Genomic DNA, 27,193 nt, shown 5'->3' on the forward strand with positions numbered 1-27,193 from the left:
AGAATAATGTTTTTAACCTTTAGTAGACTACGTACTGGTTTTCTAATAATATCTCCTTTTTTTTCATCGTGTTGATTGGTTTGACTATCATGCAGAAAAGAAACCAGCACTCAAGTCCCCGTGGAATGCGGTGGGTTGGATTGAAAAAAATTTGAATGTAAAAATATATTTCGTGGGAATTTTTTTGATATTATTACTACATTTGGTTTAATAAGTTAAAAATTTTAAACTCCCAACTCAAGTTCTTGTTAAGTTTGGATTTCCTATTAAATCAAAAAGAAAATTACCTTGATATAATTTAATTGACTTGACAAATTAAAAAAAATAATAATAAATAAAAAACAAAGACTAAATGTATGAGTTTAAAAACAATCTTCATAATTGTTAAAAATATATTTGACTTTTAAAATATATCGTCAAACCTGTGACAAGTATTATGGATTCCAATGAGTTCAATAATATTTTTTTAATTATATAATAAAAAAATAAAGATCAATTCAAAATCAAATCAATATTAAAGAACGAAATTAAAAAAATAAAAATAAAAATTCATAAAAAACCTAATATTAAAGATAAAAAAAAAAAACAAGTCACAGTAGAGTGTGTGGGTCTGAGTTATCAAATGTATGAGATATTAAAAAAAACCATTATTATTGAATATTTAATAGAACTTGTCAATATAAAATTTGATTATTTTTGCTATAACGACAATCAATTTTTTTTCTTTATTATGACATTTTTTTATGAATTAATAAATAAATAAAAATAAAATAAAATTATTATGAATTTGTGGCGAGCCATACACTTATTTCATGTTTTAATTTGAAATTTAATCTCGTATAATCAGAGCATAAAAAATGCAATTAATCTTTTTAGTTTTTATCTTCAGAAATCTGTTATTCGGTTTATCATGACCGTAAATAACTCACTATTCATTAACGGGACACATTAAAATTTCCAGTTTCCATCTCATCTGAGCCGTTGATCAGTAGTAGTGAAAAGCTCCACGTGACAACACATTGACGAAACCTACAAAGTTAGCTCCCAATATCTCACGAGAAAATCTTGCTCATTCCACAAATCACCTTGCTAATGCAATTATTAGCGCCTAACACACCAAAACTTCCACTAACAATTTTTATAAAATTAAATTAATAAGGATTAATAAAACTCAAATTTTATCTTGCAACCATAACTATCTTGATTTAGGAGCCGTTGAATTGTAATCCAACGATCCGAAGTTTTTAACATGCATACACAATATCTAAAATGCAAAAAACAAATTCAAGACTTCAATTAATAAGTAGCTTTCTTTACAGCATAGTAAGAGCATCTCCCACTATTTAGAGAAGTCAAATTCATAATGTTATTTTTTAAATAATATAAATATATATATTTTTTAATTTATGTCAAAAAAAAAAATCTTTTAGAAAAGTCAATTATATTTTAATATATTTGATATTGATAAAATTATTTATTAATTATAATTAATTAATATAGCTCCAATTAATTTTTTTTTGTATAAAAATGTATGAAATAAATTTTTTATAATTTTTAACTAATATATAAAAATAACTTAAAAAAAAAAAACTATTATGACTTTCCAATATATCTGTTTTTTTAAACTGAAAAAACAAAAGATTAGTAGATACAGTGTTAACTGTTAAGTACTAACAAAACTTCTCTTGGAATCAAAGTTTCTCTCTCCCATCTTTGCCTTGCTTTTGCGTGTACACAGTTGAAGTGATTTTGCTTTCCTAGGTTGTTGCCAAATCTTGAATTTATGCTTAAACTTAGTGAGTACTAGAGAGTAGGGATAGTTTTCTTGTTTTCAAGATAAACTAAGCTTTCACTTCATCACCACCACATTGCAATCAAAGTCTTGAACTCTCTTGTGGTTTCTTTATAGAACCCCACTTCGCCAATCAACCTGGTTCCTTTTCCTTTCTATTGCTCTCTCTTTGGTTATTGGGTTCATGAGTTCTTTTGGGTCTTTTTAGTTTTCTTGAAACAAAGAGAGAGTAGAGATTTCTTGCAGGGTAAAAATGAGATCCTATGCTTCGCTTCAGCTTCTTTCTGTTTTTTCTCTTCTTCTTTTTGTGACCTGTGACTCCTTTGCCAGAGATGAAGGTATGCATTATCACTCAAGTTCTCAGATCTTGATTCTTTTTTTTCTTTTTTCTTTTTTATAAATGCTCTGTTTTGCTGATAAAAAGTTGGAAAAGACGATAAACTTGAATTCTCATGATCTGAAATTGAGCTAACTAGTGTCACTAGGCTGAATTGAGCTGTGTTAGTTATGGTGTAATCAATGTGAAAACTTCAAGATTCGAACTTGGGTTCTTCCTGCATTTACTTTGTGCCCTAATACCATTAGTGGCATTGGAAGTCATGTGATCTGAAAGTAATGCACGGTACTGAAATTTACTGACCTGAGAAAGTGCTGGACTTTGGTAATTATAGAGCGTAGTACTCTTCACTAAATGGAATTTATGAACTTCTGAACAGTTTGGGCACTTACAGCATTCAAGGAAGCTATATATGAAGACCCACATATGGTTTTGTCCAGTTGGAATGCCTTAGATGCAGATCCTTGTGGTTGGTCTGGCATTTCCTGCTCTTTTGCTGGAGACCATGTTGTAAAGATGTAAGATATGACCCGTCAATTTTTTCTTTGTCAAACTTCAGGATTAGATACGTTATAGTCTTTCTAAAGTTAGATCCTGATGCATAGTATATGTGTAGGTGCATTTTATCAGTGAATCAAGTTTGACCATTTATCTGTTGGAATTCTGTTTTTGCAGAAACGTAACTGGGTACTCTTTAAGGGGATTTCTTGCCCCGGAATTGGGTCAGATCAAATTTTTGCAACAACTGTATGTTTCTTTGCTCTTCCTCTTCCTTTTCTTTTCGCTATACTGATACGTATGCGTTGTATTTAAAGCTTTTTTCTTTTCGGTGTTTTTGATGTTTTGTAGAATCTTGCACGGCAATAATCTGATTGGGATTATTCCAAAAGAACTGGGAATGTTGAAATACCTCCAGGTCTTGGATTTGGGAGCAAATCAATTAACGGGCCCTATTCCTCCAGAGATTGCAAATCTAATCAGCGTCATTAAAATGTAAAAGAATTTGTTATTGTGGTTAGCAATTGGACTTATATGGTTGGCGTTATTTGAGTTTTTTCTTACTTTCTCATTTTATGTTGTGGTAGAAACCTTCAGTCCAATGGATTAACAGGAAGCTTGCCTCCTGAACTTGGCAATTTGAAGTCCCTTCAAGAACTATGGCTTGATAGGAATAGACTTCAAGGATCTGTTCCTGCTAGTAGCAGCTCAGATTTCACTTCTAGTGCGTATGGAATGTAAGTATAATTCTGAAAGCACATACCTCTTTGTTTATGATGCAAATTAGAGGGAAGAAATAAATTCTATTAAGCAACAATACCATTCTTATTTAAATATGTTGTACAAGTATGTGATTGTATGAGTGAAAAACAGTTTCGCCAGAAATCTGAAGCTATAGAATGAGACATAAGATCATTTTTAATCAGTTGAACCTTGTGTTTTTTATTCTTTAAATTTGTTACTTATAATTCACTCCTGCCTCAGGTATGCCTCAAACACAAACTTAACTGGCCTGTGTCAAGCATCTGAATTAAAAGTGGCTGATTTCTCCTACAACTTCTTTACTGGGAGCATTCCTAAGTGCTTGGGGTATCTTCCGAGGTACATAAGCTTACTCTAAGCTTTTTCCTACTAGGATGTGAATGCTACATAAGCTTACTATGTTAAAACGCATGTCATTCAGCACAAGCTTCCAAGGGAATTGCCTTCAGAACAAAGATCCGAGACAGCGTTCCTCTTCTCTTTGTGGTACGTATGAAATGGTTTTCTTTCAGCCTTCAGGCTCCCATTGCTGTATTTGTGAACTATACTACTGTGTGTCAATATGTCTATGGCATTAATGTTTGAAATGAAGAGCAATCCCCCTGGTATGCACAGTATGAGCATGAGGTTGTCTGTTTCTATGTGAATTGGTAGTGATATATCATCATAAATGCGTTGTCATGCTAAAAGCTTGATTTTTGTTCCTCAACATAAGAATTGGATAGAGATTTCTTTCTCTTTTAGTCTGTGCTCCAAAACGAGTGTGGTGTGTGACATTCAAATCTTTAGGTTTTTTAAACAGTGTTGCCCTTCTCTCAAAGGCCCCAACTTTCACATAATTCTTTTTGTTTTTTTTTTTGGAATTGAAGACCTAACCCAAATGCATGGGCTCGTATACTCTCTCCTAGTCCTTAGTAATTCTGGCATTGCTTACATAAAGCTCAAATTGGGATGGAGAGGGTGTTGCTTTTGTCTGTGTAATAACCTATTGTCCAACTGAACCTTGTAATAACAGGTGTGTCTGGTGGCCAGTAATAAATTACAGTGATTATACTGACTGATTAATTCCTTTTATAGATCATGCTCCTCCTGTCAGAACCCCTCGAACAACAAACCCCAAGCAACAGCATGCTGAAGATTTATCCAATCAGCAACGTAGGGCATCAAAACCTGCCTGGCTTTTGGCTCTGGAAATAGTGACAGGAACCATGGTGGGCTGTCTCTTTCTTATCGCCTTTATAACTGCTCTTCAGAGATGCAAGGACAAATCTTCTCTCATAATCCCTTGGAAGAAATCATCGAGTCAGAAGGACCATGTGACAGTATACATAGGTTTGCTTCCATATTACCAAACCATTACCTATGCTTCAGTGTTATTTAACAGTGTTTTTAAAAGTACTTTGTGTTGTCTTATTGGGCGTATCTTTCACACAGATTCTGAGATGTTAAAAGATGTAGTGAGATTCAGTAGGATGGAGCTTGAAGTAGCCTGTGAAGACTTCAGTAACATTATTGGCTCTTCTCCAGACAGTTTGGTTTACAAGGGCACCGTGAAAGGTGGCCCTGAGATTGCTGTCATATCCCTCTGCATCAAAGAAGAACACTGGACAGGCTATCTTGAACTCTATTTTCAGAGAGAGGTGAAGACTTGTTCCTTGTCACTGCAATTTTTTTGTATAAAGCTTTTATAAAGAAAAGACACTGAACAACTACAGATGTAAAAGCTGAGAAATTTGGGATAGCCTTTTTTGAGATGCTTTTTTATTAATTTTTTATCCAATTCAGGTGGCAGATTTGGCAAGATTAAATAATGAGAATGCAGGAAAGTTGCTGGGCTATTGTAGTGAGAGCACTCCATTTACGAGGATGTTAGTTTTTGAATATGCATCAAATGGAACCCTGTATGAGCACCTTCACTGTAAGTCGAGTTTCTTGCTTTGGACAATCAACATTCTTAAAATGTGATATACTTGCTTAAAGTTGATCAAACAACCTGCACGGATGCAGATGGAGAAGGATGCCAGTTATCTTGGACACGGCGAATGAAAATCATCATAGGCATTGCTCGTGGACTGAAGTACTTTCATGCTGAACTTGATCCACCTTTTACTATATCAGAGTTAAATTCCAGTTCTGTGTATCTCACAGAGGACTTTTCCCCTAAGGTACTCAGTGATGCCTCGCTCTATTTTTATAAACAAGGTTAAACTCAACCCATTCTACACAAGGATGAAAAATTGTGTTCCTAAGTCTGTTGGCACTTCCCTTTTGATATCATAGAAAAAATGGGAATTGTTTGCGAGGTTGAATTCCCCTCAGATAAGTTAAATTTTTTTAGCTATCGTCACTGTTCGCTTATGTAACCCAAATGAATCGTATCAAACATTCTATCATTATACTCTTATCCGAGAACTGGAAAACTTGAATGGGCTTTGATAGCTTGGAAATCAATGACCTTGGTCACACTTCATTTCTAGGGTACATTCATTGGTTTAAGCATGTAAAATCTTTCAATATCTCTGAAACTGTCTTCTGTAACCAGAAATCTAGTACATGTCATTCCTTTCCCCTATAAAATTGTGTTCCTCTGAAATTTCTATTTGGTTGTCCCTCAGTTGGTTGATTTTGAAAGTTGGAAGAGTATTCTTGCAAGATCAGAGAAGAACTCAGGCTCCATAGGCGGCCAAGGTGCTATTTGTGTGCTTCCAAATTCTCTGGAGGGACGCCATCTCGATGTCAAAGGGAACATTTATGCTTTTGGTGTTCTATTATTGGAAATAATAAGCGGAAGACCTCCACACTGCAAGGACAAGGGGCGCTTGGTAGATTGGGTAAGAAATCTTTTGTAGTTAAACATTCACAGATTTCCATTATAGGTAACCTCAAAGAAACAGGTATCTGGAAAAATTATTGCTCATATAACTTAAGTGGCGAAAGGCTTAAAAACTTCTCTATTCTATAGGCTAAGGAGTTCCTCGAACTACCAGAAGCAATGGCGAATGTGGTGGATCCCGAGTTGAAGCATTTCAGATTCGAGGACCTCAATGTTATATGTGAAGTGGTAAACCTTTGCATCCATCCAGACCCTGCTAAGCAGCCTTCCATGCAGGAGTTAAGTACCATTCTAGAGAGCAGAATTGATACAACTATACCTGCCGACTTCAAGGCATCTTCTTTGGCATGGGCAGAGCTTGCGCTGTCATCATAATTGATTTGAAGCCTGACGCTAACACACTGTAAATCAGATTAATACAATTGTAATAGTCCCTTCTTTTCTTTTACTCTTTTTTTTTTTTCACACTTCAGTTATCTGAAGTCCTTGTAAATGTGTTAAATTGTGTGCGTGCTAAAAGAAACAAAGAGCTTCTCTATGACAATAGCGTTTTTGTATACCATTGGATGAGTAAAGTTACGACAATAGTAAACTTTTTACTTTAAACCGAGTCGGCAATTTCTGTTCTCTGGTTATGATTTTTTCTCTCTTTTCGTAGAACAGGTCAAATTAATGGAAGCTTACTGTTTCAACACGCTAATTCTAGCAATCACATTTATTTGCCTTAAAATGCATGTACTTTTATAAAACAAGGTAAAAAACATGAACTTGGAATAAAATTTAAAACACAAACCTCGTATGCATTCTAACAAAGTCGATTTCTCTTTTAATGTTGCCATGTTACAACTTACATCTTCTCCCCTGTATTTACTCGGCATTCCATGCTGTCTAAGGAGCAGCCTTGATTTTATTGCCATGGTGCAAAATTAACGTTGTAGCTGGGTTGAGTCTACAAATGCCATGAGATTTTGCAATAGCATCGTCCAACTTGTTTAGATTGAAACAATACACTTTGACCAGAGTAAATGATGGCTCGATGAGAGTTATGTATTAGATCCTATATTTCTAATTTATTTTTGTTAATACATTCTGAACTTCTTCAACGCCTTCTCAACATATTTCTTTCTTTTGACAAATAAAGACACCTTCTCCTTGATAAATATCTATGCTAAGAAAATGATTAAAGTGTAATTCGAGCCTCATACAATAGTTGCATTATTTGTTCTTCATAACCATTTCCGCTTACTACTATAAGAAACGTCGCACCATTTATTACCTCAATAATGATGAATTATTCTCAATATGCGACCTTTCCTCCAAGTGTCGACCCTTTTCTTTTACTATAATGATACTCCTTTAATTGTAGTTGTTATGGTTTTGCGATAAACATTTTGCTTCACATTTATTCTTGGTATATTCTAAACATTGATTGAATTGTATTTTGATCAAAGAAACTATCTCGATGTGAGCTTTAAAAATATTATGTTTTAAAAAATATTAAGTTAATGGGCACACTTTTTGCTATGCTTTTCCATAACATTCTCTTTTTTTTTTTTTTAAATTTAATTTCTTTTTATGTTCTAGCTTTATAATTTTTATTTGTGATGCCAAGGTGGGTTATTTTGGATATGCGATGAGGTGAACTGGTGTTGCTTCAGAATTTTGCTTGGAGCTTTGTTATTTTTTTTTATTTGCCCCTAGTATGGGGATGATATATATATATATATATATATATATATATATATATATATATATAAAAAATCAAAAAATATCTTTTCTCATTTCAAACACAAACTACTTGGATTAATGGGTATTAACCTGTAGCATATGTTGTTCATACTAGCATAAGACATTTTATCATAAGTTTATGGCTTTTTAACCTACTATGTATAATTATTCATAATGTCAAAGAGAAATATGTGATATACAAGGCAATAATTGGTTTGGAAAAACTGAAGGGTTTCTTACGCTCTTTTTTTTTTGCTACTAAGGGGTAGATTGACTTTTTTTATACAAACAACATGTTTTGGATCATGATAGCCAACCTAAGTGTTTTTTTTAGATTTGATAGATTTACCATTCCATTCCCTAGGATTGAGGAATGAAATGTCAAATGCTGCTATTAAACAATCATTATGTAATTCAATTTTTATTAAAAAAGTGTGAAACATGCATTTAGCAGGGAGCCTTTTTTTGGTAAATCCAAGCAAGTTTGCTATAAAGTCACTCTAGTAAAGTCTATTAGCTTATCAATCATATTAATACAAGATCATGCATTATGCAATTTGGAGGATTTATTTCAGCCTCCTGGTTATTGAGCTTTTTCCCCTCGACACACCTATTCATGAGCTATTCGATGGACGACACCTCTTCTAGGGGTGTTGATGGTCGAATGGGGCAGGATAACAGTACCACTCAACCCTAACCCAGAACAAATGATATGGTCTCCAATCTCCTTCTCTTCCGGGTTGTGAAATGGTGAGATGCTGCGGTCATACTGGTCTTAGTTTGAACTAAGTTGAGCCCTTGAGTATTTGACCTCTTTTAAGCTGCTTCCTAAATTATCTGTTCTCACCCTCAATCCATCCTTCTTCTCCAACTCCACTAAACTTTTTACCGGTATAGTGTTATGTCTCTTAGAGTTCCGGTTTTTCTCTTCTACTCATTTTGGAGATGGAATCAAAATGCACTTCAATTAGGTTAGCCTCCAACTCCTGGGCAGAAAGATGTGATTTTCTAGAAAAAAACTTAGCTGAAAAGGGAGGAAGCAACGATTATAGGTGTGCCATTTATGCAGAATCTTTCTTGGGAGAGCAGATTGTTTGCCTACTCTCTTGCGGACACTAGCTCTACCTTCATGGCATTGAGGGTTGCATAAAAAACCATTCTCTGTGTCTTTTTTTGCCGGTAAGTTTATGAAGGAGGAAGAGGAGCTGAAGTTGAAGCTGTTTGATTTCAACTCTGCATTTTTCCAAGGCATATTTACTATTTACAGCAGTAGTGACGGGTTATGCTATTTAGAGTTGTTATTTAACATTTAGAAGTTCTTAGTATGTGATTAATTGTGGTTAGATAATTAATTATATAATTACGATTGTCGATTTTTTTTTGTTTCTCCATTTTCGAAGTTGCTTCATATCTGGTATCACACTTGTGATTGCCGCAAACTTGTAGTAAAAACAATAGTGATCACCAAGGAAAAAAAATATTAATGAAAAGCGTAAAAATCACCTAATAAAAATGGCTCTTATACACTCGGATCTTTGTAGTTTCGTCTAACCATGTACAGATTAATTATTGATTCTGACAGAAACGACATCTAGATTTTCCTTGCAGTACAACAACTCAACTGTACACAGTATATCAAGAAAGAAATTATCAGGTCTTCCTGGCAGTGGCATTCTTAAGATTTCGTAGCGTCATCACCAGCTGTTGTCTTTCACCTTCAACCTGTGCAAACTTGAGACTCATTTCCGAATATCTTTCTTGCATCTCCTTCAGTTCATTTTCCATTGATTTGTTTCTCTCCTTCAATGACTCTAGTTCACCCAACTCCTCATTGGCATTGTGGTCCGTGTTGTTGACAGAGCAGGTTTTTGGTTCTAACTCCGATGCACTGGAATGATCGCTGGAAGGAAACAGCAAAAGATTTCAATCACAGGAACCAGCTAGGAGAAAAGTAGATACAAACCAACTCAAATAGAACTATTGTTTCTTCAAAATCATACCTCTTGATTGACAGCATTAAATTCCCATTTTCTTTGGACATCCCTGATGTACTACTGCTTGGATTTTCATCCCTGCTTAAATCTTCAGCTATATCACCATTTGGAGTAATCCCAATGTTGTCTTCAGATGACTGCATTGCAGGCTCAACAGTTTAGATTAAGAAACAGTGTTATTTTGCACATTTAACGAATTTGAAAGAAGATGTAACAGTTCAATCTAGATAGACAACTGGTTAAAAGGTTGCCCATAGATCAAAAAAGGAACCTCATCTATTTTTTCCATGGCTCGAAACTCATCTATGTCCAGATATTTGAGCAACACAAACACATCGTTTCTAATGTACATGATATATAATGATCATCATTGCTAACCTTTCGGGGTTGGTTGCAGCAGAAACTTGCGCGGTTCTGGTTAAGTTCTTCCACCCTGCCCTCCAACTCTTCAATTTTGTTTTGAAGATCCCTTTCCTTCTCTGAAAACGAATTTGCAGAGGCTTCTAGAGAAGTTTCCTTTAACTTCATTTGTACCTGCCAAAGAATATGATGGGAAGATCATAAAGGGGTTTGTCCATCTTGACTCTAGTGACCGTCGTGATCGCCAACACCAGCTATTTTGCCATTGCATATTCTAGTTGAAATTTTTAATTAAAAAAACTTGGAAATAAACACTTACCTCAAGCAATTTTATTCTGTCCCTCTGATTTGCCATCTCTTTAGAGCCATAAGGAACTGGAGCAAACTTATTGTTTCTCATGGTACTTTTTGTTCCTTCAGAAACTGCTGTGCATTTGTTGCTTTCCTTGAGTTTCTTCTCCATGCTGGTCAAAGCATCTTCCTTCTTCTTCAGCTCACTCTTTAATTGGAGTAACTGCCTTCTAAGTTTTTCTTTTGCCAACTCATCCTCAAACAGACAATGTTTCAAGTCATCACATTGAGCTTTAAGCATTCTGACCTCTGATTGCAAGAGACTCATTGCAGACTCCTTCTCATCCCTGAGACACCTCATTCTATTTAACTCCTCCTGCGACTTCTCTGCTTCCTTCTTCAACAAAGAAATTGTACTCACCAGTTCATTCCGTTTCATATTTCCTTTTTGTACCAGCGCATCAGTGTGCTTAATTGATGTCTTCATTTGTTCCAACTCTAAACTCATATTTTCTTTCTGTACTGCTTGCTCAGAAAGGTGATCGTTTTCTATTGAGAGCATTTCAAGCTCAGCTTTTAGGCCTTGGATTTCATGGGAGAAGGCTCCAACACATTCTTCATCATGCTTCTCTTGCTGTTCAAGCTGTCTGGATTTATCCTCAATTTCCATCGACATCTGTTCTATCTGATGCATTTTCAAATTCAATTGGTTGGAAAGAACATGCAGTTTTGACTCATAACCATCCTTAACTGAATGGAGCTCCTCGTTAGCTTTCTGAAGCATTTCTTCCAGTTTTCCTTTCTGCATATGTAGTTCACTAGCTTCTGCAAGCGCTTTCATAGCTACCTTCTCATTTGCATCAAAAGTTGAGGCCATATGAATGGACAACCTCCTGAATTCTTCCTGCAGTTTCTCAGCTGTATTAGCATTTTTCAATTTTGTCTTTCGCAAGGCTTCCTCTGCTTGAATGGCTCTCTGCTCCTGCTCAACTCTTGCACTTGTTACAACCCCCAGATCAGCATCAAACTCCTGGGCCTGCTGTTCCAATTCTTTCTCCAAGCTCTTTATATGGGTTTGTAGTTCCTTTATGGTGGTCAAAGAATCAGATTTTTCCTTTGACTGCTTCTTTAGTTCATTTTCTAAGCTTTCAACCTGAGCTTCTAGTTCATTTGTGTAGGGAAACGAAGGGGAGCATTCATACTGTATCTTCAGCTGTTCTTGCAGCTGACTTTGTTCTAATTTATATGACATGTCATGGTTCTCCTGCTTCAATATCTCATAGTCGAGTGCCAGCTGCTCCATTTGCATCTCCAGCTCATCTCTCTCTCCCCTATAGATCTCTATTTCACTGCAGAGGTCCATGATCTTTTGCTCCAGAGGATACGTTTCTTTGGCATCCTTATGCTCCTTAACAAGTTCTTCCAGTGCCTTTTGCTCTTCATCATCACAAGTCTGTCTTCTTGGGATTGCATTCTCATAGGATCTTGCTTTGTTGGAAAGGTCAGATGTTTCCCTACTTTTCTGCTCTAACATTTCATTGAGGTCTTTCACAGCAAGTATCAACTCAGCATTTGTTTCCAGCGTTTTCTGAAGTTGTAACCGGAGGTTGGAATTCAGGTCCTTCTCATAATTCAGCTCTTGTCGAACTTCTTCAACAAATGGATCCCCACATTTGAAAGGTAACTTGTTTCTGCTTTTTGCCTCCTCCATGCATTTCTGAAATGCCTTGAGTTTCTCGCACTCTGACTTGAGCATATCTCTCTCCCCTTTTAATCCCAAGATTTCTCTGGAGAGGTGCCGCCCCCTTTTGATCTCTTTTACAATTTGTTTCCGCAGGGTTTGTATTTCCAACTCTGACACATCTTGCTGTCTTGTCAACACAACGAGTTTAGACTTGAGTTTTTCCATCTCAATATCTGAAGCCTGTTGAGATCTCTCTCTTGCAAAGGAGCCATGAGAACTATTTGTCGAGTCATAATTACTTGTATCATGAGCAGAATCTGCGGATAGCTCCCATTGTGGTTGCTGATGCTCCACATAGCTTGCTGCGGAAGCATTTGCTTTTGGCAGGAGAGATGCTGAAGTGCGGGTTCGAGATGATAGAAAGCTAGTAGGGTCCTGTAGCATGTTGTTTCTCAATCCAAGTTCTCGTGGGGTATTGAGTCCAGAGATACTTTCAGAACATGACATTGTAATGTCAGATCCACTACAAGTCCTGCCATTGCCATTTAATCCAGAATTGTGAGAGGCATTGATAAGTGGTCCATCCTGCAGAACAGCAAAAATCCCATCATGTTTTCATCAAACATGTACAAATTAGAGAAGAAAACTGAAAAGGCTGAAAAAGTAGAATTCTATTTGATTTTTCCAAATCTTATGCCGTGATATCTAATTTTAAGAATCATGCAAGAAGAGAATTACAGAAATGATTTCTGGCACAAGACTTGAAACTTACTTCACTTGAATGACTATTGTACCCTCATCTCTGTTACTATTGCTTAATAGGGTGTTCAAGGTTCTGCTCTGGGATTTTATGTTTATATCGTCAGCTTCCACTCACTGCAAAAGATTGTAGAGATGACAAAAAAAAATAAAATCTCTAAGCTCTTCAAGGAAAAAAACTATGGAAACTTAAAAAATTTGATAACAACAAATGATATTTCATCACTACCTTTGCTCAACATTTTCTTGCAGCCTCTGAATTGAAACCTATTGAAAACCAACAACTGAAGTTAAATTCTAAACTTCAATTACAAAGTGAAAGTCTCAATCTCATTAATCCTAAAGGCAAGGAAGGTCTCGTGGGAACTAAGAATTATATCCATGACTGATACAAGTGAGAAGAAAAAACCTCACATGCAAAACCTCAGATTTTGAATTCTTGAGGGGAAGAGAAACTGAGGAAGCTATAGTTGCCTCAGCATAATCAGCAAAATCTATAGAAACTTCTCCAACCAAACTATTTTTCGATGATCCCTACACAAACCCAAAAAATCCAATCACACAACAGACACTCGACAAGAAGTTGAGCAACATAAATCAATAATTTGGTAAAATTCCTTACAGTGGAGACAAAAAAATGGTATATTCTCTCATTGATCTTCCCTGTTTTCACATCACGAATGTATTTCACTGTTTCATAGACCGGATACTCCCATCGACAACTTTCTTCTCGGAACCACTGATATAGCCAATGCATTCACTTTCAGTTGCGGCAGCTACATTCACAGATCACCATAAAAGTTCCTCAATTCTTTCAATTTCTCAATCACATTTGCCAACAATGAAAGCAGGATTCAAATTCTTAACTGAATTCAACAAAACAAAATAAAGCAATAATCTTGAATGATCTAACACACACACACACACACACACACAATATATAAGGCTCAACTTATAAGAAACTTCTGGCATTTTCTTAGTATCCAAACAGAACTAACTGAACCCGCCACCAAAAGTTCATTGAAAAAAAATGTCCAAATCTTTCACAAGAACAGCAATACAATTATCTATACAAAGTTAGAACTTGAACAATTAAAAAACAAAGAGAGCTTCAGTTCAAAGTATTAAATTTTAGAGATTGAAGAAGCAGACAGTTACACGTACAATATTAAATGGTAGCAGCATGTTTGCCAGTGAAAGTACCTGAGTTGCATGAAACTGCAATTTGAAGACAGTTTTGATCTTGTTCTTCTCGCTTCTCCATCTAGCCGACCTGAACATTTTCTCCACCGAAATATCCAGTAACTCACCGGAATCCCGACCAAACTAGCCGGAAAATCACCATTACAGCGATCGGTCCATCCAATGCAAACAAAATATATAGTATAACATACAGAGTCGCAGGGAGTCAGGAGAAGTGTATAGGTAATGGTGCGGGTTTGTGAGTCCAATGCGAGCTGGAAACTGAGTCAAAGAGAGCGAGTTGAGAAGCAAAAACAGAGAGGGAGAGGCTGGAAAACAGAGGAGACAAATAAAAAGAGAAGAGAAGAGGTAGCAGATCTATGAAAAGGCGGAATGTGATGTTTCTCTCCTTTTCTTTGTGCCCGTTTGGTATTTGTAGTAACGGATTTTATAAATTGCTTAATGCATAGTGTAGAAATAATGTTTTTTATTTATTTTTTATTTATTTTTTTATATTAATATATTAAAATGATTTAAAAAAATAATTAGGAAAAATTAATTATTTTAAAAATACTTTTAAGCGCTTGGAAGTAACAAAGCAGGCTTTCAATAAGTCTACCCACTTGGGTTTTTTTTTTTTTTAATCTCTAAAGTACCAAAAATAAATAAATGAATTCAATTAAAATTTGAAAGAGAAGCATCTCTGTAATTAATTAATTGAGTAACATAAAATGCAGTATTAAATATTGTAGCTGGTGAAGGTATGTTTTGGGGGTAAGGGAGCAGTAAATACAATCAAAGCAGCTTTAGGTTTTTAAATTTGTAATTAATAATAAAGTAATAAACAATGTCTTGCATGAGATTACATTGAGGTTTTAAATTTTGCATGGCTCAAGATTTATATTTAGGTTTATTGCCACTTGGGACCAATCTGCAAATTATTTTCTTTCCAAAATTTTGATTTTCCACCAAAAAAACAAGAGTCAAGTTTTGGAATGGAATGACATTAACACCTCCAACAAGGGCCCAGAGTGGCATGGCATTTTTTATTTTTATTTTATCCCTAATGTCAAGGACCACCGTATCATAACATTCAAGCCTTTAGTTATTGTGTATTCTCTTCAATAATAAACATTCACGCACACGTATAAAGGACAATTAACCATAGCTAAGATTTTGTATAATGAATCCTAACATGATAGATACAATACTAACACTATAATATAATAAATAACTAAGTTTTTTTTTTATTAATATAAAGTGTCCAGATCAGCTTGCATGTATCTCGACTAATCTTACGAATCCTAAAGTTAACAATCATATAGATCTTTAATGACCCTGAGATTTGTGAGATTTAAACTGATGATCTACATGAAACAAACCTAAAACCTGATCAGTTAAAATATACAATTAGGATTAAATAACTAAGTTTTTGTTTGTATTTATACATGACATTATATTAAATCAAAATTATCAACATCTTTTTAAATAGTATTTGATATTATAATAATAATAATTTTTAAAATGCTTTTTATTTAAAAAAATATTAATATTTTTTTTAATATCAATTTATTAAAAAAATCTAAAAATATAAAGATATTTTCATCATTTTAATAATTTTTTTTTCTTTTCGGTAAAGAGAGCCCACCTTTTGAACTCGTAGAGGAGGTGCTGAAGGACAGTGGGTAGAAAAGAGCAAAATAGGAAGCAACGTCAACAGTCACATCTGACTAATAAACTTCTGTTTAACGATTAATCTTTTTAACAATCTTAATCCGAAGAAAATGGCTTATTAACTAGAAAAAAAAAAAAAAAAACTTTTTGGCATAGAGGAGTGTTTTTTATTTTATTTTTCATGATAATGTCCACGAGACGATGGCTAATAGTATTCTGTGGTTAATTTTGCATTGCCTACTAGTATATTTGTCCACATTTTATTACGGATCAGACTAATTAATTTTTTTTTAATTTTAAAAAAATATTTAGTATAAAGAATTTTTTGGTAGTATAATACAATATGACATGCAGTTTGATCTTAAAACTTATCAATATGGTTTTTTTTCTAGCTCACATTTTGAATTAAACCGCGTGAGAGTTTATTTAAAGTAAATTATTTAATTTAATGAGTCTTAAGATAACTTGGATGACTGGTAAAAACATGACATGGCTTTTAAAAAAACTTTAAATTCATTTCTCAACAATTCAATATTGAATAAGAGTGAAATTAAAAAAAAAACAATTAGAAAAGTTAAAGGACCAAAAACTAAAAAAAAAAACATATCAGGTTTTATGGGTAAACCCACTAAACCCATGAATTGGGTAACCCGAATTAACACGTCAAACCCACAAAATGAATAGTGGACTCTATTCGGATTAATAAATTGTTTTTTAAAAAACTATTTATTTTTTAATTAATCATATGATAACAAAAAAAGACGATTGTAAAATTAAACGTCAAACCAATACTGAGATTTAAAAAAAAAAACCTATAATAACCTCATATAAAACAAAACAAAACAAATTATAAAATTTATTTCTCAATCAGTCTAATATCAAAGGATGAAATTGATAATATATATATATATATATATATATATATAAAGTTAAACTCGCCATACATGTCAATAGGACCCATGAAATTTCTAAAATTTAATAACATGTATAGATAATCACATAATTGAGTTTAATTAGGAAAAAAAAGTGCTCCGCTAAACCTGCAAACAGGAGCAATCCAGATTTTCTCACCAAACTCATAAAACCAGCTTATTAACTCCACAAAGTTTAATAACCTAATATTTTTTTAAAATTATTTTTTTATTTAACTAAATTTTTTTAAAATAGACCATACCACAATGCTATGATATTTTTCTGATACCAACTTAATGATGCTGATATTTTTTTTATATTACAATAACTATTTAAAGACAAATTAAAACAAATTATCTACTCTAAATTCCCATAAACATGTAAGTACTACATTAAAAAAATCAATAATCAAATAAAAAATAAGAAGTCAAAATGCAAAAAAAAAAAAAAAAAAAAAAAAACCATCACTATGAATTGTAATTCACAACGCAAATAGACGTGGAAAGACAATATTTTCCCACACTTTTTAATTTATTTATAATATAGTAATAAACTAGATAATTGATTTGTCCCGTGTTATGGGTCAAACCAATTATCTTCTAATGTGAAATTTTTTTGGATATTGTCAATGCATTTTTAGTAAAAAAATAATAATTATAAACTTAAAAATGTATATATATATATATATATATATATATTAATAAAATAAATTAAGAATTATATTGGTTAATAAATGCTAAAAAGAGATTTTGATGATTTAAAATAATAATGAATAAATCTCTCTCTAACTAAAACTTTTTGTTTTATTGACGTTCTAGATTTTATTTTTTTTTGGAAATTTTTTACTAAAATATTTGTTTCCTAGACACCATTTTGTGATTGTTCTAAAAACACGTTTTCATTCTAAAAAAAATAATAATATTGTGATAATTTTAATGTGAGTGTATTAAAAAATATAAGAATAATATAATACCTAGTTTAGTGAGTTAATTTTAAAACTTTTTGATTTAATTTTTTATCTAACTTAAATTTTAAATTAAATCATATAAGAATTAATTTGACGTGACTTGATCGATTTAATAAGTAAAAAAAAAAAAATGAATGATAATGAAAAGCGTGATTTAGCTTATAAAAAAAATCATGATGATAATTTTTAGATTTTATAATGTTATCTTGAGGTCATGTTTTAAATCGTGGATTTCACAAGTTAAATATGGTTGATCTGAATCGATCAAGTATGTTGCTATTTTTATATTTAATTTTTTAAAAATATATCATTTAATGTATCATATCTCAATATTTTAAAAATTCTTTGTAATTTTTACTTCTTATCATTTTTTATATATTGTTTTAAGATTATATATATAAACAAACTTTTACCCACGGTTAAACATAGGTCAAAAAAACTAGTCAATGCTAACTGTTGTCATTCATATTCGTATTCGTATTCAGAGCTAAACACTAAAAATTGCTAGTTCGATAATGTCATATCAAATTTGTATGTTCTGTCTCATCCCATTAAAAATTTGTGTAAATCTACCATCTGCACAGTGAACCTTTAATCGTATTATCATTATATTTATTCATTTTCTAATTGGTGGACTCAAATCCACACCACTGTTGTCTTCAGAGAGCTAGCTAGCTAGCTTGCGAACTGTGATCATATAGAAGCTGCATTTTCTTTTAATATAATTATTAATATTCACTCATCAGTCTTGCCACATGACCTACCTATATATATTACAAAATGAAATTTACGCACTTGGAAAAAAAGAAGGCAAGATATGTGATTGTAGATGCACTTGTGTTTCGACATAGCCATGTGTTTGAGGGCCTATTTCAATTTCACAAACCCATGAAAAGGTGGAGTTCCATGGCGAATTGCTTTCAATGCAGAGGGCCACTATATTTGTGGCATCATTCTCTCCCATTATTGTTTTATTGGGTTATACCAGCATTATTTATCAACATTTATGTGCTTTTAGCTGTTCTGCATTCACATCACATATCCCATGGCTTTGCTCTTCCTACATTTTATGGCATCTACCTTCTTCTTCTTCTTCTTTTGAAATAATTCATGGCATCCATGATTCGTACTATTCAGTTAATTTCTTCACTTCGAAGTGAAAGTAAATTCATGTGATGTGCATTAAGATCGGCCTACGCTGTCCGATGAAATAAAGTATTAGTTCCATCGTTCCAAGATATTGGCTGATTAAATCAGAAGATAGCAAATTTAATTACTATGCTACTGTTCTGTAACTGCAGAATTTAACAGATTTACTTCGATTCTTTTCTCTGCTCATTTTTGTCCAGGAAATCTAATCATATCTTCACCATCACTGATATCATGCTTGCTTATCGTCTCCACGAGATTTCTGGTCTTTGTGGAAGTTCCATAGCCCTAATCAAACAATTCAAGTACAGCTTTTTTTTTTTTTTTTTTAATAAATAGTAAAAATGATCTTTGCCTGGAAGAGGGAAAAAAAAGGTTGGAGACAGGCTTCAATCTTGAGAGAGGTTTCAGTGGGAGCTATAAAGATGTTGATGCTTGTGAAATTGGACTGTACGTGTAGGCAAGATGGTGATAAATCACTAGATGGTCCCCTTCAACCTTTCCACCATAGTGTTGAGAAGGTCCATTAATCCTCTTCCTCATCATTACTTCACACTTTCATGTTTTCCCTAAATTACATAGTCTTGCAAGTTAGTGTCCAAATCCTTAGAACTTGTAATTATAACCATCATATTGCAAAGCAACAAAGACTTTTATAGGCTTATAAACAAGCTTTCATAAACAGAATCTCACATGGAAATTAATTTGTGCCATTAAGAATCAAGAAAGGACGTAAAGGGGAAGGTTATCTATCAAATCAAGCATAAGTACAGTCCTCTTAACTATCGAACAATGGACACAATCAAGTTTGTGATCCAATAGCCCCCTACCCCATTTACATCGCTTTTGTGTTTTTAGGAGCTCAAAAAAAAATACTTCTCTTTTTTTCAATTTAATTTGTTCGAAAAATGAGTGAGAACAAACAGAACTGTCGTTCTTTGTTGTATCCATTCCACATTCTGAGACAACAAGATTCATGTTCACAAAAGGTACGTAGGCTGCAAGAGTCAAATTTTGGCTACACTTGCAGACCGAGATTTGTTCCTTCAGGAAATGACACGGTACTAGAATCTTCGTCCAGGTAAATTTGCGAAGTGAAACAGTTCTCTCCTAGTATGATCATGAAGCCCGAACCGCTGTTTGTTTCCTTAAGAAGATCCAAGAGATGTCAATGGAGCTTCAAATCTTATTCCAAATTATTTCTTAGACGAACAGAACTGGACCGACCTAATGCATAAATAATAGGAACGGGGAATTGGGAGCCAGATGTATAATCTGCTGGCCAGTTGAGCACTGATATAAGTTAATTTTTGGTAATTTTAGAGAACCTGATCTCAATACCACTTAGCCATGGAAATGGAACATTTAAGATTTGTAGTTGAATTGACATTCATTATTAAATATAACATTTAAGATTTGTAGTTGAATTGGCATTCATTAGTAAATAGATTTGTACGTAGTTGAATTGGCATTCATTATTAAATATAACATTTAAGATTTGTAGTTGAATTGGCGTTCATTATTAAATATAAAGGATATTTATTCAATTCACCGACAATGATATCAAAGTCACTGCATTTGTCTCTTTTGTTTTATTTATTAACATGAGTGTCCGAGTTATTTTGCGTGTACCTCGACTAATCCACATGCTCTAAACTAAATGATCATGTAAGTCTCTAATGACCCTGAAGTTTGTGAGACTTGAACTAGTGATCTCTAAAAAATAAACCTAAAACCTGACCAATAAAACTACACTCTTCGATGTTACTTTATTTATCACTTTTGTTTTTCTTTAACATGATAGAATCACACATAAAGTTGGTTTCTATAATCTAAAAAGAAAATGAAAAGTATTAATTACACTCGAGATTTCTATAGTTTTCTTTTTTTTTAATTTGCAAATCAAATGAAATATCCAAACTATTCTCGTATATATTACAAATGACATTAAACTAAATAACATATCTATCTCACAACATATAATAAACTCACAAATCCAAAGCTCAAACACAACAGCCACAACTTAAAACGCAGTAAGAACTAACAGAACAAAGTGTTAACAATTGTTGATTTATATTTGTTGGGTAACCAAGGAATCAAAATGATAAATATATTTACAAGGCATCTCTCGTGCTTTCAGTGATGGAGTTTTTGGTAGGTTCTGATTCTGATTTCGAATTAGAATCCAGGATGATTTCCAATCGAAGCATTAATTTCCAGGTGGATGCTGATTTCGATTGGTTAAGCAGGAGGATTTTGGTGGCTTTTGGTTTTGCACCTCTGTGCTTAATTTTCAAGTTTCAAGGCATGTCCAGAAGATGGAAACTTTTCCGCTATAAGCATTCGTGCCATCTATTCATAAACATCCAATTCACTTGAAAAGGAGAACTATCGGATAGTGCACGTTCATACGGGCAACACTTTCAGAAGGATTTGCTTTATGTTTGGTCGATTCAAGAAATTATTATACCTTCAATTATTTCCTATGAGCTCGCTAGAGATTGAAATGAAAAAAGAAGAAGAAGTTGGCCATGATAACGAAGGTTTTTTTAGTTATAATATTAATATTGTAAGGATTATTTAGTCATTAAATAAGATATAATAATAGTACTATAAATAATCTGATATTTTTTATCAATTTTTTTATGACGTGTCAATATATGATGATGTAAAATATTATAAAATTTTACTATGTAAAGTATAATTAAAAAACAAAAAACAGAGGTATTAATTAAAGCAAAAAATAAATAAACTATGCGAAGACAAATATAATTAACCCGTAATTTTCTAGATATGAAGATCACGACTGAAAAATCAAAACTAAGATGTATATTTAAAACCAGAAGAGATATGGAGATCACAAAAATTAAAAGTTAAAACTAAGATGTATATCTAAAACAAGAAGAGAAAGGGAGAAATAAATAATGAGAGAGCATTTGCGCAAACGTGAGAGGCAAGGGAAGGTGCTCACGTGAAGGCGGTCGACCCCATTAGAGAGACCTCACTAAATACAATCCAGGGTTCCTGAAGAGGTCACACCTCATGATGTTTTTTTGCCCCCTTTTAATTTCTCCCCTGGAGGCAGGTTTGAAAAGGGCAGGGCAAGAATAGATGCAAAGATATGTTGTGTACGTGTGCAAGCTAGCGCCATGAAAGAAAACATCGCGTGCAAAGACAACCTCGAAGCAGATCTCCCGTGATGAAAGAAATCGTTTGAAGAGAGTTTTTAATTAAACTCATGCAGAACTATTGTATGTATTAATTAATTAAATGTTTTTAAAACTATAATTGAAATAAAACATAGATTTTAACCATGCCGCAACACTTTACCAGACAAATTTTTAAAAAATATGTTTGGTTTGGAGATATAGTGGTTTTTTTTAAAAAATACAACACTATTTAAGTACAAACCAATACCTTCAAAAACTATAAAAAATATTGTTTTTACTAAAAAAAAAAATATAATCTACTCCTATTCAACCACACACACTAAATGAGGTGGAATATGAGTGTGAGGTGTTGATTAAGAGCAAAGTATTTTGCATCTAAATCGCCTATATCATTTTTTTCTACGAACTTGGTTCTGCATGCTTCCGGTGTAGATCGATCAAATAAATCCCAAATAAATCTACAGTTAGTTGTCGGCTCAATACAATTAATGCGGTCGGAATCACAATAAAGACAGCAGCAAGTACAAAAAAAACAAAAAAAACATAGTAAAGAACGAGATAGAGTTATCACAACAAAACCCTAAAATGTAATTTTATTTATGAAAACAAAGTCTAATAACGAAAACAAATATAAAATCAGTAAAAATCATAGAAAAAAACTCAAAATAAAATCTTTAAGGCCTGAAGATTTCTTATATTTCGATTAGTTATTTGTGTTGAGTATCCTATAAAAATGAACTTGTAGATTTAATTCAGATTAAAAATTAATTATGATTTTTATTGTTATTATGATGGTTTGACAACGTCAAATCATCTCTTAAACTTGTTTTTATTTTATTATTTCATAAAAATAAATGTATTCTATTTGTGATGGATCTCCTTCTAGCGGTGACAATTTTCTATCATTATTTAAAACCTCAATTTCTGCTTGACTAGCTACATCAATAACACTATTGATTGAAACGGGATTCATTGGTCTTGTTCGCTGCCCATAAAAATAGGTGAAGAGGATTCTTACATAACTGTGTTGGAGTTAAACTATAATTTGGGCCATAAGGCAAAAGATGTTTGGAAAAGCCTTGGGCTCAAGCCGGTGAAGTGATAGGCCCAAGATGCGTTACGGAGATAAATCTAGAGACGACCCATCTCTCTTCTCTTGCTGCTCAGGCCCATATAGCTCTCCACAGATCATCTTTTATATATAGAAAAATTACCTTACCTTAGCATCCTATAGTTTAATTTATGTTGTGGTTATTTGTTAAATCTTAAATTTTATATGTACACCAACACTTAACATTCTTGTAAAAAAAATCAGTAAAAAATATTTAATTATTTACAAGAGTTTTGCGATCCCACTTTAAAATATATCTAAGAGAATCTAATGCACTTGTTAAAATTATTGGATTTGGTATGATTAGTTGAGGTAGACGTGTGATTAGGGATCAAGGAAAGTGAAGATGGCGGTTAGGTTTGATGTCTAGGGGAAGAAAATGGGTGGAATAGCTAGAATTATTTTTTAATTCAATGAAAAAACCTATAATATTTAATGTAAAGGATTTTTAGTTATTAAAATCAATAAAAAATATTTAATTATTTACAAGAGTTTTACTTTGGCAATCCAAAATATATTTAAGAGAATCTAATGCACCTGTCATGTAAAGTACCCCAGCTAAGAAAAATTAAATAGAAGACCCTGAAAAAAATTAAATTAAAAAAATAATGAAGACTACCAATTCATTTTAAAACCTCAAATTAATGATTGACCGAATGATAATAGGGGGGGAATCAAAATTTTAGTTCTTCTCGTGAAAGTCGTCGCCGGTTAGGACAGAGAAGACAGAGGAGGAGAAAATAAAAAATAAAAAGATAGGTGGACCATCCTACACTATTCAACAAAGAAAATTGCATGTATCACATCGATCCCATCAGACTTTTAGGATTTTTTCGAAAATAGAATAAGTTATTTTTTTTACGATGAAATCTATGTATCTGATCAAATCTAACGTAACTATCCCTACATCTCTGAAAGTTGACCAAGGTAATAAAAAATTGGAAGAACAAAATGACCATTTTACACCCATATCTAAAATAAAGGTGATTTATTTCAGACATACTATAGTATTTTTTGTTGATTTTCCTTCAGACTCTCTAAAATAAAGTCTGGTATTTTTCAGACAAGTACTTGTGCAAAATATCTTATTTTTAGGCTTTTTTTATACTAGAATTTGAAACCAAAGCTGATGTAGAATTAATTTTACTAATTAATATAATTATCCCCACTATTTATTAGCTCTATTTACTTACAATAAAAAAATGATCCAACAATTTTTTTTTTTATCTTTATGGGCCTAAAAATTATTTTACAGTAAGTTTAAACACACTTAACATAGAATCTCTTTTATTTAAAAACTTTGATGCTCTAAAAGTTTAATTTTAACCTTTTGACTTTCTACTATATAACCTTTGTAATATTTTAATGCATGATATAGGATTTTTAGGTTTTTAAAACATGTTAACCACGGATCTTCAAGATAAATTAATATTTTATATTAAAGTATTTTTGGTAGAAAATAATTTCTAACAAAGTCTTAAATGAATGTACTTCAGTTTTAGTTTGATATCAAATATGTCTATTAATAGTGTTTTTAAAACAAATTTATAACATGACAATCACACCTAAAGATGTGTTTTGCCATATCTTTTCTCTCCTCGAGTCAGCTGATATCATCTCTATTAACATGATCGGAAAACATCATCGTGATTAAGAACAAAAAAAAATTCAATTTTAGTTAGAGTTCAAATTCTTCAAGGAGAGGATTAACTATCCACAAGAAGATTGCATTGCATCTGCTAATTTACTTATTTGCTTCAATCTGAAATAAAACATAAGTTTATAACTAAATCAAAAATACATATCCTAACCTTCTGTTACGGTGATGAACGATTTAAACCTCGAATCAGTGGTGATAATATCTTTTACAAAATTTACGAAAGCAATACATTCTCTACGTGTCATAACATCAAATTCAGCATATAAAACCGGCGGCATGAACAGCCACATGGCAGTAACCACCACAAATGCCAACGTCAACAGCCTTGACACCACCGTAGCCGGTTGCCATTTACCATTAAAGGCTTTCTTTATGACAATCTCAATAGCCAAAGAGATCCCGTGTAGGAAAAAGAAGCAGGTGAGCTCCCATGTGGGCTTCTTTCTTCCGATATTGTAGAAAATGATTTCATGCATTATTCCAGATACCAAGAATGATGCCAGAACTCCTGGGAGCGCAGCCCACTTTCTTCCAATCAAGCGGCTAGAAATGGACATCACTGGATTGTATACGGTTGGGTGTAGGATACTAGTGACCATAAGATTCCACCTTCTACCCCAGAAGTCCTGCAATGAGGTGGCTAGGTATGGCTCATGGAACTGTGGCTCAAGCTCTAAACGGAGACCGGCTCGAGCAAAGGCTGCAACCACTGCTAAGACAAGTTCTAGACCAATGTAAAGGTATACGCAATAGAGAAGCATTACCATTTTTGGATGAACATGGTCCTTTTGAAGATATATGGGTGCGGTTATGGCCAATACTACAATTTTCAGGCCATGATTTAGAGGGGATTTGTGGCCGCTTCCTTTGCTTACTTCTTTATCGACTGATTTTTGGGGGACTTGTTGAAATTTGATGGGAAGACAAGCCAAGGAGATGAAATATGGGAAAGAGAGGGGTACAGGGGAGGTTGATAGAGGGCCTTGACCAAAGGCAAACAGAAGGAGCTTGAAGTTTGCAAGCCAAGAGAGGAAGAAAGATGTTGGACCTCCAAGCCAGATGGTGAAGAGATTGAGAGGGAGGAAGAAAAGGAAGAGTATGACAGGGAGGATTGCAAAGAATCTGATTACTCCTTTGGAGATAATCTTACCTACAATATGACAGTACCAGAGCAACAACAAAGCTGATGCCCATACCATGATGAAGTTTTTTATCTCACCTTCCATTTTTTTCACTTTCCTAATTTCCCTATAATCCACCGGAAGGATTGATATTTAGACGCAGAGATGCTATTTCGAATTAGCGCCTATGAACATATAGGGCTCTGAAAGAAAAGTAAAACAATGAGAAATCAGGAAAAGATGTTTAGGGGCATAGCTTTGACTTGCTCCTCTCTCTCTCTCTATCATATTTGACCTTTTTTAATTTAGAAGTATTCATAAAGTACCAGTGGAAACGTTCGTTCAGAGAATCAGATCTGCGTGCTAATTCCAGTCAAATATTCAAGCGGCTCAGTCCTCACGCCACATGAATAATTATTGTCCAAATTGAAAATATATATTATAAAAAAAAGCTATATTTTTTGCGGGCCAGCTTGTGTGTACCACGACTAATCCCACGGCTCACTGAATATCCTACAAACCCAATTAGCATGTAAGGCATGGCGGGAGTAATAGATATGCATGGTGAGATTTGAATCTAGAATACAGAAGAAAGAAATAAATCCTTTCAATCACTAGGTCAAAACCTAAAATGCATAAAAAAAACTATATTAATAGCGAAAGTACTGGTTCACATGGCTGCCAGAAAGTTTTTACATCATTAACAGATCCAATTAAGTTAGCTTATTTTTTATATATATATTTTTTAATATTTTAAAAAAGTATAATATTAACCTTGGACGTTTCATGTACTACTATATATATAATTCTTGATTTAAATACTAGCCCTCCTTCAGCCGCCGCCGCCTAGTTTGTCATTTCCTACCACTTGTCAATTTTAGAAATAAATATTGTTTGTGCATGAAGAGGGGCTAATATACATATAGCGAGGGCAGAGAAAAAATAAAGCTGAAGCATAGTTTCCACGAGAGAAATTGCTTCAGTTTATACTTGACCAGGGAAAATTCTTTCAACTTTTATCATTCAAAGGACCACACATCTCATATGATAAAAAAAATTCCACATGTTTCTGTTATTAAATGAGATGGAAACTTCATGACATTCAAGAGCAAAGGATTTTTTAAATCTATTTCGTTTGCATGACATGATGACATTTAGTAATAACTAGAAATATGGCCCGCGCTATGTGTCACACCCCCTCAAAAAATT

General features: G+C 33.3%; 3 protein-coding genes across 3 annotated transcripts; 1 reads left to right on the forward strand and 2 right to left on the reverse strand.

Moving 5' to 3' along the window:
• Positions 1 to 1,647: 1,647 nt before the first annotated feature.
• Positions 1,648 to 6,828, forward strand: LOC118033671 (probable LRR receptor-like serine/threonine-protein kinase At1g63430). Its single transcript, XM_035038745.2, has 13 exons — positions 1,648 to 2,130; positions 2,509 to 2,647; positions 2,805 to 2,876; positions 2,979 to 3,122; positions 3,215 to 3,364; positions 3,612 to 3,728; positions 3,811 to 3,875; positions 4,467 to 4,721; positions 4,824 to 5,029; positions 5,175 to 5,307; positions 5,397 to 5,554; positions 6,005 to 6,220; positions 6,352 to 6,828. The coding sequence occupies exons 1-13, from the start codon at positions 2,046 to 2,048 to the stop codon at positions 6,595 to 6,597; spliced, it is 1,986 nt and encodes a 661-aa protein (XP_034894636.1). The 5' UTR covers positions 1,648 to 2,045; the 3' UTR covers positions 6,598 to 6,828.
• Positions 6,829 to 8,710: 1,882 nt separating this feature from the next.
• On the reverse strand, positions 8,711 to 13,436 carry LOC118033670 (uncharacterized). The gene is made up of 6 exons (XM_035038744.2): positions 13,268 to 13,436; positions 13,052 to 13,155; positions 10,624 to 12,864; positions 10,323 to 10,478; positions 9,951 to 10,081; positions 8,711 to 9,850 (listed from the first exon to the last, which is right to left on the reverse strand). The coding sequence occupies exons 3-6, from the start codon at positions 12,784 to 12,786 to the stop codon at positions 9,601 to 9,603; spliced, it is 2,700 nt and encodes an 899-aa protein (XP_034894635.1). The 5' UTR covers positions 12,787 to 12,864; positions 13,052 to 13,155; positions 13,268 to 13,436; the 3' UTR covers positions 8,711 to 9,600.
• On the reverse strand, positions 13,264 to 26,089 carry LOC118033877 (acyl-CoA--sterol O-acyltransferase 1). Its single transcript, XM_035039014.2, has 6 exons — positions 26,083 to 26,089; positions 25,082 to 26,013; positions 14,242 to 14,364; positions 13,661 to 13,777; positions 13,453 to 13,572; positions 13,264 to 13,305 (listed from the first exon to the last, which is right to left on the reverse strand). The coding sequence occupies exons 1-6, from the start codon at positions 26,087 to 26,089 to the stop codon at positions 13,264 to 13,266; spliced, it is 1,341 nt and encodes a 446-aa protein (XP_034894905.2).
• Between the last annotated feature and the right edge of the window lie 1,104 nt (positions 26,090 to 27,193).

This window comes from Populus alba, chromosome 1, assembly GCF_005239225.2.
Source record: "Populus alba chromosome 1, ASM523922v2, whole genome shotgun sequence".
NCBI lineage: Eukaryota > Viridiplantae > Streptophyta > Magnoliopsida > Malpighiales > Salicaceae > Populus > Populus alba.